Below are 19,068 nucleotides of genomic sequence, written 5' to 3'. Positions count from 1 at the left end.
AGAATATTTCTGCCCATTTGCTTTCACTTTTCAAAATGACTGGCCAGTTTTGTTGAAATAGCCTGACCTTATACCTTAATAATCACCTACATGGAAACTAACTACTGTCCCTGTTTCCTCAACTTAGGTTGAGGAAAAATCAGTATAGGTCAGGCGTGGTGGCTCATGCCTATAGTCCCAGCACTTTGGGAGGCTGAGGTCGGCAGATCACTTGAGACCAGGAGTTCAAGACTGGTATGGCTAACATGGCAACCCCCGTCTCTACTAAAAATACAAAAGTTAGCCGGGTGTGGTGGCTCACGCCTGTAGTCCCAGCTACTCGGGAGGCTGAGGCATGAGAATCACTTGAATCTGGGAGGTGGAGGTTGTAGTGAGCTGAGATCATGCCACTGCACTTTGGCCTGGGTGACAAACTGAGACCCTGTTTCAAAAAATAAAATAAAATAAAGTCAGTATAGCTCATACTGCACGATATGATTTTTATAACTTAAATTCTGGTTTCATTTTTAAAGAGCACTCAGTATTCAAAATCTCACACTGTTTCATAAACCTTTCAGCACAAATCTGTACAGGGCAGTGACATGCTGTTTTGATTATGTCTCAGCTCATTCATTTAAAAGGCCTGAAAGGTTGTTTCAGCAGATTTCCTGCAGGTGTGTCTGATTACCTGTGCTCCACTGATTCAGTAAGATAAATGGAAAATTTAGATCTTCATGAAACAGGGGCTTAAGGGAGAAATTCTGTAATGAATTGTCTTAAGAAGGAAAGGGTTCCCCATCTCTAGATGTATTTAATCATAGACTTGCTGACTACTTGTTTGAGACACTTTGGGAAGGACAGTAATGTAGAATTTGATAGCTTGTAAGGTCTCAGCCAATTGAGAAATTCTATGAGTTTAAATTACGTGAAAAGGTTGTCATATTTAGCTTTCAGATCTATTGAATTTTCAGCGACAGACACATGGACTGGCACCCAATATTCTAAGTTATCATTTGCAAAGTCTGGGTTCAGTATGGTAGCAACTTCAGAAAAGCTTGTGCTGAATTTACTCTTCAGCTTAAAAACTTCAGTCACTATTCTTTAGCCGTTTTCTTCTTCCTTTTCCTGGGGTGTCAAGCTCTACATTTGCAGAAAAATTATTAACGTTTAAATATTAGGGAACCCAGATAACATCAGGCATGAACATTCCTTGAAGAATCTCTAATGGTTCTTAATCATTTTGGAATCACGGAGGCTTTTGGAAGCTGCCCAGAACAGTGCACACTGAATTTTACAGGCTTAGAGGATTCACCCCAGATTAAGAATCCTTGTAACAAGCAATATAAACGATTTCTGAAAGTATCAAAGACCCCAAACCATAAAATTACTAGAATAAAATATTGAGGAAATGCTTTAGGACACTGGTCTGGGCAAATACTCTTTAAAATAAGAACTCAAAAACACAGGCAACCTAAGCAAAAATAGAAAAATGGAATTTTATCAAACTAAAAAGCTGCTGAGCAGCAAAGGAAACAATCAACAAAGTGAAGAGACAACCCGCAGAATGGGGGAGAAAATATGTGCAAACTACTTGAGGGGATGATGGATACCCCATTCTTCATGATGGGCTTATTTCACATTGCCTGACTGTATGAAAACATCTCATGTAACCTATACACACACACACACACACACACACATACATACACACACACACCTACTATGTACACACAAAAATAAACAAAATAAAATAAAAGTCTAGCGAAAAAAATATTTACAAACTATTCACTTGACAAGAGATTAATAATCAGAATATATAAGGAGTTCAAATAACTCAAAAAAAGATCTGATTAAAAAATGGACAAAAGATCTGAATAGATATTTCTTGAAACAAGATAAACAAATGGCCAAAAGGCGTATTAAAAAAACCCCAACATCACAAATCATCAGAGAAATGCAAACCAAAAGTACAGTGAGATATCATCTCGTCCCATCTCATCCCAGTTAAAATGGCTTTAATAAAAGAGACAGGCAATAATGAATGCTGGAAAAGATGTAGAGAAAGGTGAAACCTCATACATTGTAGTGAGAATATAAATTGGTACAGCCACTATGGAGAACAGTATGTAGGTTCCTTAAAAACTAAAAATAGAACTACCATATGATCCAGCAATTCACTATTGCGTATATATCCAAAAGAAAGGAAATTAATGTATCAAAGAGATACCTGCACTCCCAAGTTTATTGCAGCACTATTCACAATAACCAAAATGTGGAGTCAACCCAAGTGCCCATCAATGGATGAATGGGTAAAGAAAATATGGCATTTATACACAACGGAATAGTTTTCAGCCATAATAAATGAAATCCTGTCATTTGCTGCAACATGGATAAAACTAGAGGTCATGTTAAGTGAAATAAGCCAACCAGAGAAACACAAATATAATATGTCCTCCTTTATATATGATGTAATGAAATGTTGTTATTATCTCTGGTTTCTGAATTAGGGATGATTTTTCTTTCTTTTCTTTTTTTGAGTTGTCTTTTTACAAAATTGACACATAGCAACTGTACATGTAAATGGGGTACATAGTGATGTTTTGGTACATATAATAGTGATCATCAGGGTAACTGGCATATCCATTATCTTAAACACCTATCATTTCTTTGTGTTGGAAACATTCAACACACTCCTTCTGGCTGTTGGAAACTATGTAATACACTATTGTTAACTATAGTCATCTTACAGTGATGTAGAACACTAGAACTTATTTCTCCTATCTAGATGTAGTTTTGTATCTTTTAACAAATATCTCCCTATCTCTCCCTTCCCCATGCCCTGTCCAACTTCTAGTATCCTCTGTTCTACTTTTTGCTTCTCTGAGATCAATTTCTTTTAGTTTCCACACATGTGTGAGAACATGCAGTGTTTAATTTTCTGTTGCTGGATTATTTCACCTAACATAATGTCCTCCAGTTTCATCCTTGTTGCTGAAAATGACAGTATTTCACTCTTTTTTATGGCTGAATAGTATTCCACTGCGTATATATGCCACATTTTCTTTATCCATTCTTCTTCTGCTGGACATGTAGGTTGATTGCACATGTTGGCTATTAAACATAGTGCTGCAACAAACGTAAGAGTGCAGATGTCTCTTTGATATACTGATTTCTTTGCCTGTGGCCGAGTAGTGAGATTGCTGGATCATATGTAGTTCTATTTTTAGTTTTTGTGGAACCTGCAAATTGTTCTCCACAGTGGCTCTATTACTTGTTTTCCAAATTCTCTATAGTGAGCATATTCTTATACATTTTATAAAAAATGATGCTGTTATATTATAATAATTATATGGAAGCAAGATAGAAAGTATTCATGTAGAGAAGACACCTGGTATTATAGAACCAGCTGTCTTTAGAATCTGTAGTTATTTAGCTTGATAACATTTACAGGAATTTGATTCATTGAAAAAGAAGACAGAACTGAGCATTTTCCACTTGATACCTAATCTAATTTTACAATTTTGAAAAGGTTATTCTTTGAACTTTCAAACATTCTTAAAATGTGCTAGGCATTTTTGAAGTTCAGAAATTGGTTTACAGAGGTGCAGGCTTCAAGTTAAGCACTTGTATTATTTATTAAATACCTTTTTCATAGATTCACAGTAAGGCATTTGAAGCCATATTAAATCTTTTTATCTCATTTATTTATATTTTTTCATATGAAATCTTAAGGAATGCAAATTGGTTGTCTTTTAGAAAATCCTAAACTCAAATAAAGGCAAAATGTCTGCAAGGATTTTAATGCATGAGTGATATGTCAGTGCTTTATCACTGCATTTAGAATAAAGAAATAAAAAGAGGAGGTTTAAAGACATTTGTAAGGTACCTGAATGATAAACGTGCTTTCTCAGTTTATTTGACACATCTTTCTATTTGTTAACATCTAGATAGATGTCTTTTCACATCCATGTGTAACTATGAACATGCATATAAATATGAATATAAATATATGCACAACATATGCATGCAAACACTTCTCAATATTCCTGAGAGTATTCTTTGTCTCTCTTCCTTTCTTATTAATTCATTCCTTTATTTATTTCATTAACTGCTTCCTGAATACTTAATTATGTAACAGATACTGAGGTACCACAGATACTAAGATGAGTCAGATGCATTCTGGATTTGAGAAGCTTACAATGTAATGGATAAGATAATTATGCAAGTAATATCACTGATTATACTACAATAGAGGGAGTTACAAAGTATGTAAGTACTAATAAGAGGATGGCTAACTTGGCTTGCTTTGGGGGTAGGAATGGAAGGAAATAACATTTAAATTTGTTGTAATGAGTAGAGGTTTGTTAGGTGAAGGGGAAAAAGCCCCCTAGATTTGTGAATGTATACCCAACGTGTATGACTGACCAATCTACAGGGTTAGTAGAGGTGAATGGTCACTGTGGCTCAACTGTGAAAGGCTTTGTACATCAGACTACCTTAAAGCATCAATTCCATTGACCTGGAGCATGACTGTGATCAAGTCCCAAAGTGTGCTTTGTCTCAAGGCCAAGGATCATCTTGTTGTTCTTCTGTTCCAATTATCACAGAGTGCTCCTTGTAGATATATAATCAGTACCCCACTGTGCAGAAGGCAACCCTCCATTCTTGCTGAAGAAGTGCTTTAAGTCAGTCCATTTTTCTCTTCAGGTGTACCTTTTTCAGAATCAAATGGCAAACAGTACTCACAGTGCTTTCAGGAGACCTTCTCATTTGCAATGATCTGGGAATCCCAAACTCTTTTAAAAAGCAGCAAATACCTACTTAGGCTGGCAACTGGGTCAAAATGTTAATTACTCTCCAACAGCTACATTTTTTTTTCTCTCTTCATTTGCTCTTTCACCTCTTCAGAGACTGTAATTGAGTCTGAATTTTCCTTACTGCTGAGACTCCTGTGGTGTTAAAAATAAGTTAGCCCTTTGCCTGTCTCCTGGGCACTTATGATGTCAGACGTCGTTGGTTTCTCTCCTTTTTCAAGTTAATTACATTCAGTGTGAGTTTGAATTTCCAAATCCATCTGTTTTCCCCATCTCTGTAGGCAGTTTATTTATATCTACCCTTTTAAATAGAAAAGGAATAGAACAACAGCTTACTCATACTTTAAGCATTTTCTGTTCGATGCTATAGCTATTTCTTTTAGAATAAAATTGCTGGAAGTGAATTTGTTTCACAGCTGCTAAGTACTGATGAAAAACTGCCCAGTGCAGCTTGAGTTTCTCTTTGTTGTCCTCTCCTATAGGCACCTATTACAATGTATAGACTTGTGTGTTAGCACTTCTAATGCTAACTGGACTATAAACTCCGTAAGGGCAGGAAAATGTTTTTTTCGCCAAGCTGTATCTGAAACATATTTTATATTCATGCTATAGATATTTACGGAGCAGCTAGCATATTCAAATGGAATAAATGAATGAGTGAATAAATCAAGATTCATAATAACTGCATGCTTTAGAGGCTCACGATTTTTTTAATCACAGGGACTATTTTACTAATTTTTATTTACATGGATGCTATTTTGGTAACCTGTACTATAATACAAATCACCCCAAAACTTATGGCTTACAAAGCAAGAACAATTTATTATTTCTTACTGTTTTGTGGATTGATGAATGACTCATTTGTTGGTTACATCTGAGTCACTCTCATGGCTGTGAATGCTGGAGAGTCAGCGGGTCCAGAGGGTATCACCCACATGTCTGACAGTTGGTGCTGGCTACCATCTCGGGTACCTTGGTTCTCCTTCATGTGGCCTCTCAACCTCCAGTAGGCTAGACTGGCTTCATTATGTAGTGTTTCAAGCAGGTTCAAGAGGGCAAAAGTAGAAGGTTCAAGGTCCTTGAGGCCTACCTAGGCTTTAGAACTTACATGGTATCACTACTGCCATATTCTATTGGTAAAAGGAAGTTTCAAGGCAGTCTAGATTGAAAATAGACTACTTCTTAATGGGAGAAATTGCAAAATACTGTGACTGTTTTTTCAGTTAAGTATTTTTAAGTGATAATGTTGATAATCACGATAATGAAGATGATGAGGGTAATGACATGGACACTAAACGTATTGAGTGTTTGCACTATCTAAGTAGTGCTTAAAGTACCTTAAGCATCCATGTCTCATAACAACAGTTTGAAATGGGTGATGTTATCATCTTCAATGTGCAGATAAGGAACTGAGAGTTAGAGTAGTTATTGAACTTGCTCAAGGGTCTTGCAGGCACTAAGTAGCAACTTAGGGATGCAAACCTAGGTCTACTGACTTTATCACCCGTGGTTTTTCTCTTTTCTCCCACTTCTCCATATTCTTTATGCAATAACTAATCCCTGATGTCTGTATTATACTTTTCCATGTCAACATCAATCTTGATTTTAAGGTATGATACAAAACTCTAAAGGGTTAATAATGAGATTATACAACTAGAAAAATTATTGTGTGACTGGGTTGCCAATAAACAATATGGTTGAATGAGCATGTAGATATGTACACACTGTTAATTTCTACTGGTAGCCTGGTGTTGATAATTGCCAAAAAAGTATGTTACATTCTTTTTCCTTTTAAGATTGATCTAGAAACAGATGGGGAGAAACTCCATTTAATGAATACAGACTGCAGCTGGTCCTTCTCCTGGGTTCTTATGTTAATCAGTAGCTTTCCCATTGGCTAGAAATCTCAAAATCATTTCATCATCTTCTCTCTTCCTCATTCCTCATAACCACATTTATTTTTGAAGGTTTCTCCTATGTCTTTCCTCCCTTGCATTTCTATTGGACACAACTTTTTTCAGCTTAAAGTGCGTTCTATGGAACAGCAGCATCAGCATCACTTGGGAGCTTGTTAAAAATGCATAATCTCAGATTGCACCAAATCAGAATCTGCATTTTAACAATATTGCCAAGTGACATGCATCCACTGTGAAGGTTGAGAAGCATAGTGGATAAGAGAATCAGCCTGGGGTTGCTAGCTGAGTAACCATAGGTCAGTTACTTAACCTTTCCAAGCCCTGGATTCTTCATGTATAAGATGTGGACAATATGGTATGTAGCTTTGAGGGCTATGCAAGGATTATATGAGATTATACACAATGCCTGGTACACTGTATGCACTCAACAAATGGTAGGTAAATGTACACACCTTTATTGTCATTGTGCTGGTTGAGACATTTCCTGGACCATTGTGATAACTTACTACAATTTTCAGCCTCAGGCTCTTCCCGTTCTTTTCATCACACACTCTAGTGCTAGCTATTTCTAAGAGCACAGATTTGATTGTGATCCTGCCCTCCTCAAAAAGTTTCAAGGCATCTCACTGCATTTATAAACCAACTTCTTGGCATGGAATCCACAGCCCTCTACTTTCCGAGTACAGCCGGAGAAAGAAAGATATGGTGAAAACTAGGGAAGGCCTAAGAGTCAGGAGCTTCAAAATGTTGCTCTTGTTTTGGCAACAAAAAGTTTAGTGATTTTGACTTATTACTTTACCCTCTTTGGGCTCCAGTTTCCAAATCTATAAATTAAGTAGTTTAGTTAACAGTTTTTTTAAAAAAAATATTTTCTTCTGTGCAGGATGTGCAGGTTTGTTACATAGGTAAATGTGTGCCGTGGTGGTTTGCTGCACAGATCAACCCATCACCTAGGTATTAAGCCCAGCATCCATTAGCTATTCTTCCTGATGCCCTCACTCCCCTCAACCCGCTGACAGGTCTCAGTATGTTTTGTTCTTCCCAATGTGCCCATGTGTTCTCATTGTTAAGCTCTCACTTATAAGTGAGAACATGCAGTGTTTGGTTTTCTGTTCCTGCATCAGTTTGCTGAGGATAACAGTTTCTAGCTCCATCCATGTCTCTGCAAAGGACGGGATCTCATTATTTTTCATGGCTGCATAGTATTCCTTGGTGTATATGTACCACATTTTCTTTATCCAGTCTATCATTGATGGGCATTTGGGTTGATTCCATGTCTCTGCTATTGTGAACAGTGCTGCAATGGACATACGCATGCATGTATCTTTGTAATAGAATGATTTATATTCTTTTGGGTATGTACTCAGTAATAGGATTGCTGGGTCAAATGGTATTTCTGCTTCTAGGTCTTTGATGTATCACCACACTGTCTTCCACAATGGTTGAACTAATTTACATTCCCACCAAAAGTGTAAAAGTATTCTTTTTTCTCTGCAACCTCACTAGCATCTGTTGTTTCTTGACTTTTTAATAATTGCCATTCTGACTGGCATGAGATAGTATCTCATTGTGGTTTTGATATGTATTTCTTTAATGAACAGTTGAACTTTTTTTCATACGTTTGGCTTGCCTGAATGTCTTCTTTTGAGAAGTGTCCATTCATGTCCTTTGCAAGGGTCTTACATCTAGTAATTGACCAGGGTGGAACTTAAACCAAGTCTACTGATACTAGGAATTCCAAAGCCCAGTCAACACAACACTGAAAACTGAGGAGAGGAAACTCATTCCTTATTTCTTATTCCTGGAAATAATTTTGTCAATTGCTTGGGAATAGACTTACATAAGATATTTTAGATAGCTGTTATTAAAAAGTGTCTAGTGTATTTGCCTGGAATGTTTTTCAGAGAAATAGCAAATGTATTCAGTTTTATAAATTAGGAAGCACAACACATTTAGTAAGCTATAGGAACCACCTGTAGTCTCAACAAAAATCATACAGTGTTTTAGAAATGCTTTTTTCCCCCGCTTTTGATTAAAGGGCTACTTTATACTTTCAAATAGGTTTCTGATAGAAGATAATACCCTTGAAGTAGCATCCCAGAATTACACTCCCAGTGATGGTGTGATGGGCCAGAGGTAGCTATTTATCCTCAAGAAGCTCAAAGCTCTATTTTCATAATGCAATGTTAAGTTTTTCTGTTGTTAAGGTAACAAGTTCTTGTGGTTTTGCTGCTATTGCAATACATTTAATTCAAAATTATTCCCATTTTCTCAATTCTTACATGAAAAAGGTAAACATTTTTTTGTGAGATATTTAATCAATTTTGACCCTTTGATATGATTCACTTTTGTCTTTAAATTCAGACATTAGTAGCAATGAAACCACTTAATGAAGAATCCTTTCATAAACTGATGAGATGAGTACATTTAGTCTTAGAAGAAAATGTCAACATAGTTTTTTTCCTTAATTCTGTGATGTGCGTTCCATGTGTGTTTCTGAGGGTAGATCTATTAATGTGAATGTTGTGTTTTTACTCCCCAAAGCAGTCATTAAGTTAATGGTATATTTTATCAATTGTATTTTAGAATCAAGAAACCACTGTAGATTGTTCTCTGGGACACCTAAGTGGGTATAGTTGATCTACAGGAATCATAGGAGACATTGGATTTTCAGTTCTTGAGATGAAGTAATGTCTTAGGCATTAAAAAAATTTATTCTCAGTGGAGCTCAGCACAGTGCCTTGGAGATAGAGTATTCTGTAAATATGTGTTAAATGATGAATTTACAAACACAAGAAATCAAGATACCAATTAGGTATAGACTTTTGAGTGGACTATAGCTACATCTAAACTAATTGCTAAAATGGCAAATGGAAAAATCTGATGCTACCCCTGCTAGGGTGATGTCATAAAGGAATTGTAACTGTACGGAGTGTAACGCTGTTCCTAACTTTAGGTGAGATAGGAGGCGTTTTGTAGAATGAACTAAATTATTGGTGTAGAGAGCTGTCAACAAAAAATTGGGGGCAGTAGAAGAAAATCTTGTTAATTTCTCTATTTTGCTTTGGGCTGATTCCATAGAGCTCTGTGAAGAGAATGGATAGTTAATGTCTGCCATTCTGACAAGTAATCCAAGTAAATTCTGAGTCAGGTGTTTCTTTAAAATTTGACAACTTTTAGAGCATAATTATACAATCTTGATTTACTCAGTAAACTTTTAAGTATTTGTTATAGCTATTATCAACTGTATCAGTGTTCCACAGGGACTATGGTCTGGTAGAAAGGACTCAGCGCTGGTTTGTAGCTGCTTTTTAGGTGTAGGTCTCTAGACACACAATGAACTGTGTTAAAAATAATTTTTCTCATCTTTAACACTTGATAGTCTCTAAAGTATCTTTCAGATTCAAGGTTCCATGAGCCTGTGACATTATAACCCACAAAAGCAGTAATTTCTGGGACATAATACAAGAGTCTAGGTTTCTGACAATTTGGTATGATAATGAGTGCCTTCAAACTACTGGCCATATTTAAGATACTTTTTACTAATTCTGAAACATTTGGTCTTTGTTCAGGAGAAACTATTTCCATTAAGAGAATATAAAATCCCTTATAGAAAATCTTAAAAGTAGAAGCTACAAGCCAGAGGTAAATTAATATACAAGCAATTCTTACTCATTCATTTTTATTAATTTATGATCAAAGTTTAAACGAGGCACCGACAATTGAATAAGAATAGAATAAGGATACAATTATTATTTGACTGAGTGACAAATACCCAAGTATCACTATTAACCTCATTTGAAAGTAAACCTGTATACATATCATGGCCAAACATATAAAACACATAAAGAGTCTCTATCAAACCACCTCTGTAAATCTGCATATAAATATGCTTATTCATAGAAAGGCTATATAAAGGGACAAAAATAAATTTATTAGTCACCCTTTTTATTTTCTACTTTGATTAAACTAAAGCTCCTTATGACTCTTAGTAAATATGATTTAAAATAATTCACTGACCAATTGAGGACTATTGGGAATGCTACTAGAAAAAGGTCTGTGGTTTAAAATTGAGTCTTTAAAATCATAATATTTTTCTGTATTAAAAAAGACAATGAAAGTAAACAACTGCTCTTCAATTATCACATAATAAGATATTTCTGACCCATTGTGCTGGGTCTTCAGAAGTCAGTATTATTCACTGAGTCTGAACTGTTGCACCTTAGAAAAGTGAGAATGAAGACCCCTGAAATTGTGGCCATGACACAGCTTCTCATTGACGTTTTGCAGGAGCATCCAGCTGCATATGTAGGTCTCTAGACCTCAGCTATGGAAATAAAATGTTTCAGATGCTACCTGTCTCAGTGTGTAGTTCTCATGTTGTTTACGAAGCCATTGATCCAGATATGCATTTAGATACTATCCAGTTCTGAAATTGTGCCTAAAAATTCTAGAGTAAAATAAATAGGGTTAAAAATCACATCTGGGTTGATTCAAATACAAGTTTATCCAAACACAATTGAGATATAAAAATGGAGATCAGATATAAAAATGGTTAAGTTTTTTTCTATAAAGGGCTGATTGAAAATTGGTTTCAGATGTTTATGGAGTAAACAAATTTAATGTATTTAGATGAAGAAGGTGGGTTTACAGACTTTATCCACAAACAAAATAACGGTATTTGTCTTAGTGTAGAACCCAGGCATTAAATGCATTGTTTGCTTTCCTAACTATATGTAAGTCTAAAGAGGAAAATATAGATATAATGAATACCTATGAAAATTTAAGGGCTAATTACTTTTTGTACCTTAGAACAAACATGTATACTGTAACCTAAAGGGAATGTTTCTTGTTTTTTTTATTTTTGAGATGAAGTCTCACTCTGTTGCCCAAGCTGGAGTGCAGTGGCATGATCTTGGCTCATTGTAACCTCCACCTCCTGGGTTCAAGCGATTCTCCTGCCTCAGCCTCCTGAGTAGCTGGGACTACAGGCATGCACCACCATGCTCGGTTAATTTTTTTGTATTTTTAGTAGATGCAGGATCTCACTATGTTGGCCAGACTGGTCTTGAACTCCTGACCTTGTGATCCACCCGCCTCCACCTCCTGAAGTGCTAGGATTACAGGCATGAGCCACTGTGCGTGTCTTAATGAGGCTTAAAATCCAGAAGTAAAGTATTGTTATCAAAGTGCAGATACCAGTTTCTACAGTTTGCAGATGTGAGAACAAAGGTAATCCAAAAGGATGCTTAAAACATCAACTCGTTTCTATCAGACTTTAGTTCTCCTCTTGCAGGGCTACAGGAGAAAGCAAAAGAAACTCCAAGTTACTGAGTTCTCCAGTATACTAAGTAAAGGTTGTCAAGGTGGTGCAGTAGAAAAGAAACAGGCAGAGCTGAACATTAGCCTGGCTCTTAGATAGCTGTTGCAGCATTAGGCCTATCATTTCTCCTTTCTGAGCCTTAGTAAACAAAGGTAATAATACTTATTTCACAGATTTGTTACATGTAATCTTACACATTGCATGTGTGCAATAAATGGTAACTGTTATTCTGAAAGGTAGGGCTTAGTTGTTGAAGGTATTAGATTGGACCATATAAAACTGACATTTTTGTAGATAAAAAATAGCCAAATTTCAGACTTCACTGTGAGGTGATACCCTCCTAGGAACCATGAGGAAACTGTTACAGTGAGGCCACAGTGTGGAGGGCAAGGTCAGGTTCCTTGGTGAGTTTTGAGTCAATGGTCATGGATGGCCATTTTCATTAGTGACTAGTTTATAACATGCTGAAATAATATATGCCATCATGAAGCTTGGGTATCTTAGACTATCCCATTGCTTACCCACAATATAGATCAACATTTTACATCTTGCTAAAGTTAGCATATTAAACTCATTGCATTTGCATGGTTACACTTCTGTTCCATGCTGCTAAGAGTCACAAGTACACAAGAAGAATGGGCATAAACATATCGGTACACCTGCCCTTTCTAATAATACCAGTAAGATAATCATGTCTAGACTCATGGTGATCCATGTACTTTCCTAAAAGTGTGATTTCAGAGTGTTTCCCATATTTTTGATTTCCTTGTCAGTCACTCTCCTTTGGATTTGAGGCAGACGTTTCTGGAAATTTCCACTCAGCAGGATGTAGAGAAAAGGGTTAATGCTGCTGCTGGCATAGCTGAGACAGATGGAGAGGTAATAACCCACATAGAAGGCCAGTGTAGGCTGTTCCATCTGTAAGTTCACCAGTTGTATCACATGATAAGGGGCAGCACTTAGGATAAAGACTGCCACCAGCACCAGCACCATCTTTGTCAACTTCATCACTCTCTGTTTCGGTACGCTGGGATTGCAACTGCAAAGGAAACATTCAGATAGAGAGGATATAAACAACCATAGAAATCATGGGGCAATGTGTTCCTAGAATCTTTTGGACAGTTCATAATGGCTTTGCAGTGAAATATGAACCTCATTATTATATTTCTACTTACTCAGTGCATTGTGATATATTGTTTTTTATTTTTGTTGAAAAACTTCCAAAGTTTCCAAAGCTGGAACAATTTTTTGTTGTTGTTATTTTTTTTTCTATTTTTTTGTGGGTACATAGTAGGTGTATATATTTATGGGGTAAATGAGATGTTTTGATACAGGCATGCAATGTGTAATAATCACGTCATGGAGAATCGGGTATCCATCCCTTCAAGAATTTATACTTTGTATTACAAACATTCCAATTACACTGTTTTAGTCATTTTTAAATGTGCAATTATTATTGACTATAGTCACCTTGTTGTGCTATTAAATGCTAGGCCTTATTCATTCTTTTGAACTATTTTTAAATACTCATTAACCTTCCTCACCTCACCCTCAGGCCCCTACTATACTTTCAAGACTCTGGTAACCATCTTTCTACACTCTATGTCCATGAGTACAATTGTTTTTATTTTTAGATCCCATAAATGTGTGAGAATATGTGATGCTTGTCTTTCTGTGCCTGGTTTATTTCACTTAACATAATGACTTTCAGTTCCATCCATGTTCTTGCAAATGACAGTATCTCTTTCTTTTTTAGGGCTGAATAGCACTCCATTGTGTATATATACCACATTATGTTTATCTATTGATCTGTTGATGGACACTTAGGTTGATTCTGAATCTTGGTAATTTATATAGCCAAGCTTTTCAACTTGATGCGATCCCATTTGTCCATTTTTGCTTTGGTTGCCTGTGCCTGTGGAGTAAGAAATTTTTGCCCAGACCAATGTCCTGGAGATTTTCTCCAACATTTTCTGATAGTAGTTTCGTAGTTTGAGGTCTTAGATTTAAGTCTTTAATCCATTTTGATTTTTGTGTATAATGAGAAATAGGGTTGTAGTTTCATTCTTCTGCATATGGATATCCAATTTTACCAACACCATTTATTGAAGAAGCTGTCTTTTTCCCAGTGTATATTCTTGGAACCTTTGTTAAAAATGAGTTCATCATAGGTGTGTGAATTTGTTTCTGGGTTTTCTATTCTGTTTCACTGGTCTATGTCTCTGTTATTATGTCAGTACCAGGCTGTTTTGCTTACCATAGCTTTGTAGTATTATTCGAAGTAAGGTAATGTGATTCCTCTAGTTTTATTCTTTTTGCTTAGGATATATTTGGCTATTCTGGGTCTTTTGTGGTTCCATATAAATTTTAAGATTGTTTTTCCTATTTCTGTGAAGAACATCATTGGTATTTTGATAGAGATTGCTTTGAATCCGTAGATTGCTTTGGGTAGTATGAACATTTCAACAGTACTGATCTTCCAAACACTGAATGTGGAACATCTTTCCATTTTTTGGTGTCCTCTTCAATTTCTTTCACCAATGTTTTATAGTTTTCATTACAGAGATCTTTCACTTCTTTGTTAAGTTTTTAGGCACCTAATTTTATTTGTGGCTATTATAAATGGGATTACTTTTTTATTTCTTTTTCAGATTGTTGACTATTGGCATAAGGAAATGCTACTGATTTTTGTATGTTGATTTTGTATCCTGAAACTTTATTGAATTTATCAGTTCTAATCGTTTTTTTTTTTTTTGTGGAGTCTTTAGAGTGTTCCAAATATAAAATCATGTCATCTATAAACAAAGATAATTTGGTTTACTCCTTTCCAATTTGGATGTCCTTTATTTCTTTCTCTTGTCTGATTGCTCTAGCTAGGACCTCAGTACTATGTTGAATAACAGTGGTGAAAGTGAGCATCTTTGTCATATTCCAAATCTTAGAGGAAAGTCTTTCAGTTTTTTCCTCATTTAGTATGATACTAGCTGGGGGTCTGTCATATATGGCTTTTATTATGTTGAGGTATGTTCCTTCTATACCTAGTTTTTTGAAGGTTGTTGTCATAAAGAGATGTTGAATTTTATCACATGCTTTTTCAGCATTTGATATTTCAATTTGATATATTGAATTTAAATGATCATATGATTTTTATCCTTCATTCTGTTGATATGATGTATTACATTGATTGATTTACGTATGTTGAATCATCCTGGCACCCCTGGGATAAATCCCACTTGGTCATGATGAATGAGATTTCTAATATATTGTTGAATTTGGTTTGCTAATATTTTGTTGTGAATTTTTGCATGAATATTTATCAGAGAGATTTGCCTATAGTTTTCTTTTTTGTTGTGTTTGTCTGATTTTGGTATCACAGTGATACTGGTGTTGTAGAATGAATTTGGAATTATTCCATACTCTTCCATATTTCAGAATATTCTGAGTAGAATTTGTATTAGTTCTTTAAATGTTTGGTAGGATTCAGTGAAGTCACTGGGTCCTGGGTTTTTGTTTCTTGGGAGACTTTTTATTATGGCTTTGATCTCATTACTTGTTAGTGATCTGTTCAGATTTTCGATTTCTTCCTGGTTCAATCTTGTTAGGTTATATATGTATAGGAATTTGTCCATTTCTTCTAGATTTTCCAATTTAATGGCATATAGTTGCTCATGGTAGCCTCTAATTATCTTTTGAATTTCTGCAGTATCAGTTGTAATGTCTACTTTTCCATCTCTGAATTTATTTATTTAGACTTTCTCTCTTTTTTCTCAGTTAGTCAGACTATAAAGTTTGTCAATTTTGTTTAACTTTCAAAAAAACCAGATTTTTGTTTCATTGATCTCTTGTATTATTTTCTTCATTTTAATTTCATTCATTTTTGCTGTGATCTTTATTCTTTCTTTTCTTCTACTAATTTTGGGTTTGGTTTGCTTTTCCTTTTCTAGGTCTTTAAGGTACATTATTAGACTGTTTGACATTTTTCATCTTTTTTGATGTAGGCACTTAGAGCTATAAAATTCCCATTTAGTACTGCTTTTGCTGTATCCCATAGGTTTTGGTATGTCGTGTTTCCATTATCATTTGTTTCAAGAAATTTTTCAACTTTTTAAATTTCTTCATTTACCCACTGGTCATTCAGGAGCATATTTTGTAATTTCCATTTGTTTGTATAGTTTCCAAAATTCCTCTTGTTATTGATTTACAATTTTATTCCATTGTGGTCAGAGAAGATGTCTGGCATTATTTCAATTATTCGAATTTTTAAAGACTTGTTTTGTGACCTAACATATGTTTTATCCTTGAGAATGATCCATGTGCTAAGGAAAATAATGTCTATTCTGCTGTCGTTGGATGAGATGTTCTGTAAATATATATTAGATCCATTTGGTCTACAGTGCACATTAAGTCCAATGCTTGTCGATTTTCTGGCTGGAAGATTTGTTCAATGCTGAAAGTAGGTTATTGAAGTCTCCAGCTACTATTATATTGGGGCCTATCTCTCTCTTTAATTCTAATAATATTCGCTTTATATATCTGGATGCTCCAGTGTTGGGTGCATATATATTTTAAATTGTTATATCCTCTTGCTAAATTGACCCCTTTTTATCATTATATAGTGATCTTGTCTCTTGTTATAGTTTTTGAATTGAAATCTATTTTGTCTGATATGACTACTCTGCTTTTTTTGGTTTCCATTGGTATGGTATATCTTTTTCCATTCCTTTTTTTTTCAGTCTATGTCTGTCTTTATAGCTGAAGCGTGTTTCTTGAAGGCAATAGATCAACAGGTCTTGTTTTTTCACTCAGTTAACCAGTCTTTGTCTTTTGATTAAAGAGTTTAGTCCATTTACATTCAATGTTGTTTTGATAAGTAAGGACTTATTCCTGCCATTTTAAAATTTGTTTTCTTGTTGTTTTGTGGTGTTCTCTTCCTTTTTTCTTTCCTTCCTGTCTTCCTTTAGTGAAGGTGATTTTCTCGGGTAATACGGTTTAGTTTCTTGCTTTTTATTTTTTGTTTATCCACTGTATGTTTTCTGAGTTGAGGTTGTCATAAGTCTTACAAATACAATCTTATAAGCCATTATTTTAACCTGAGAACAACTTAACACTGCATAAACAAGCAAAAAGAAAATTAGTAAAATCTCTACACCTTAACTTTGTCCCCCCAATTTTTAACTTTTTATTGTTTAAATTTATATCTTATTGTATTATCTATGTCTTAAAAAGTTGTTGTAGTTATTATTTTTGATTGGTTCATTGTTTAGTCTTTCAACTTATGGCAAGAGTGGTTTACATACCCCAGTTACATTGTTATAATAGTCTATGTTTTTCTTGGTACTTACTATTACCAGTGAGTTTTATACCTTCAAGTGATTACTTATTGCTCATTAATGTCCTTTTCTTTCTGATTGGAGTACTCCCTTTAGAATTTATTGTAAAATAGGTCTAGTGTTGATGAAATTCCTCAGCTTTAGTTCATCTGGGAAAGTCTTTATTTCTCCTTCATGTTTGAAGGGCATTTTTGCTGGGTATGCTACTCTAGGGTATACGTTTTTTTTTTCCTTCAGTGTTTAAGTACGTTATGCCACTCCCTCCTGGCATGTAAGGTCCAAAGTTGGAACATTTTGAAAGACCAAATAAATAACAAAGTATTAAATTATGACTCAATGTATGAAATAACTATATCAGTCTATAGTAATACAAATAATATTGAATAAAATGAGGAGAGAAGAGCCAGACCTTCTTTACAGAATAATTCCAAATAATATAGGGATTCTTATATAGATACTCACCTTTCAGAAGATGGAGCTTAATTCCCATCTTCCTGCTTCCCCCTTGAAGGTAGGCTATGTTTAGTGACTCATTTCCAAAGAACAGAATAGCGAAAGGGATAAACAGTTTCATGGTGGAGAAACTTAGCAAACAGCACCTTAACCAGGTAATCAAGGCTAGTATCAACAGTGATGTAATGTAGCTATCATGTGACCCCTGATATGCTGTGATGAAAAGAGTTGATTTTTTAAAATAAAAACATCTAAGTACAGTCTAATAATGATACAATATCAGACAAATCCAGATTGGGAACATTCTACAGGATACCTGGCCAGTGCTCCAGTCTACGAAGGTCATGTAAAATAAGGAAAGAGTGAGAAATTCACAAATCAGAGGATACTGGGAAGATGTGATAACTAAATGCAATGTACTATTCTGGATTGAATCTGGAACAGATTTAGGACTTTAATGGAAAAACCAGTGAAGTCCAATAAAGAATGGAATTTAGTTAACAGTAATGTACAGAAATTTTCTTCGTTTTGACAAATGTCCTAGGTAATGTAAGATGTTAACTATGGGAAAACCGAGTGAGGGGTAGTTGGGAAACCTCTATACTATCTCTGTACTATCTGTACTATATTTCTACTATCAACTTTTCTAGAAATGCAAATTATTTTAAAATAAAACATATTTTAAAATTCACACATTTAATCATGTTATGTCATATTTAGGCATTTAATGGAAATTTCCCTGCGACATGAGGGTAACAGATGAACAAAACTTGTAAAGAATTTTAAAAGCACGGTAGATAAAAATCATTTGATTCCCCTGCAGCGTATCAGAGTAAGCACTATCATTCCTCCAATTTCTTGCATTTTGACGTGTATGAGATTTGTTTCATAAGATCCTCTTTAGCATTTCTGAGAAAAATGTCAGGAGCAAAATGATCTGATTTGGAGAACTGTTTTAAAAAGACTCAAGCATTCTCTCCAGCTGTTGGTATCTTTAATATTCCATATGATTTCATTTTAACCTTCTCACCAACTCAGCTCCCTGGGATACATTTATAAGCTATGTTTTTTACTGTAACTGTGGCTACTTCCTTTTCTTCCCAAATGGACCATACTTTACAAGTGTAAGACTTTCAAAGAATTCCAAGTAACTAGGTGGTAAAAAAATGTTGTGAGCCAACAGACTACTTACAAACCTTTGGTTCAAGGGTTTGCCACAATTTTTGAGGAATGGTGGTTAAATTGTTCACATT

The 19,068-nt window shown here is 35.1% G+C and overlaps 1 protein-coding gene across 2 annotated transcripts in view; it reads right to left on the bottom strand.

Annotated features, from left to right (window-relative positions):
• Positions 1-11,739: 11,739 nt before the first annotated feature.
• The window catches only part of MCHR2 (melanin-concentrating hormone receptor 2), a 71,851-nt gene continuing 64,522 nt past the window's right edge, over positions 11,740-19,068 (bottom strand). Inside the window, exon 6 of one of the 2 annotated variants that reach the window (XM_011956432.1) lies at positions 11,740-13,071. In XM_011956432.1, coding sequence (XP_011811822.1) covers positions 12,756-13,071 — 316 coding nt within the window. In that variant the 3' untranslated portion in view covers positions 11,740-12,755. The remainder of the gene's footprint in view (positions 13,072-19,068) is intronic. The other variant, XM_011956433.1, reaches the window with a different exon arrangement.

Source organism: Colobus angolensis, unplaced genomic scaffold, assembly GCF_000951035.1.
Source record: "Colobus angolensis palliatus isolate OR3802 unplaced genomic scaffold, Cang.pa_1.0 Scaffold418, whole genome shotgun sequence".
NCBI classification, from domain to species: domain Eukaryota; kingdom Metazoa; phylum Chordata; class Mammalia; order Primates; family Cercopithecidae; genus Colobus; species Colobus angolensis.
The sequence above is the reverse complement of the archived record's forward strand: the minus strand, read 5'-3'. Positions and strand labels throughout refer to the sequence as shown.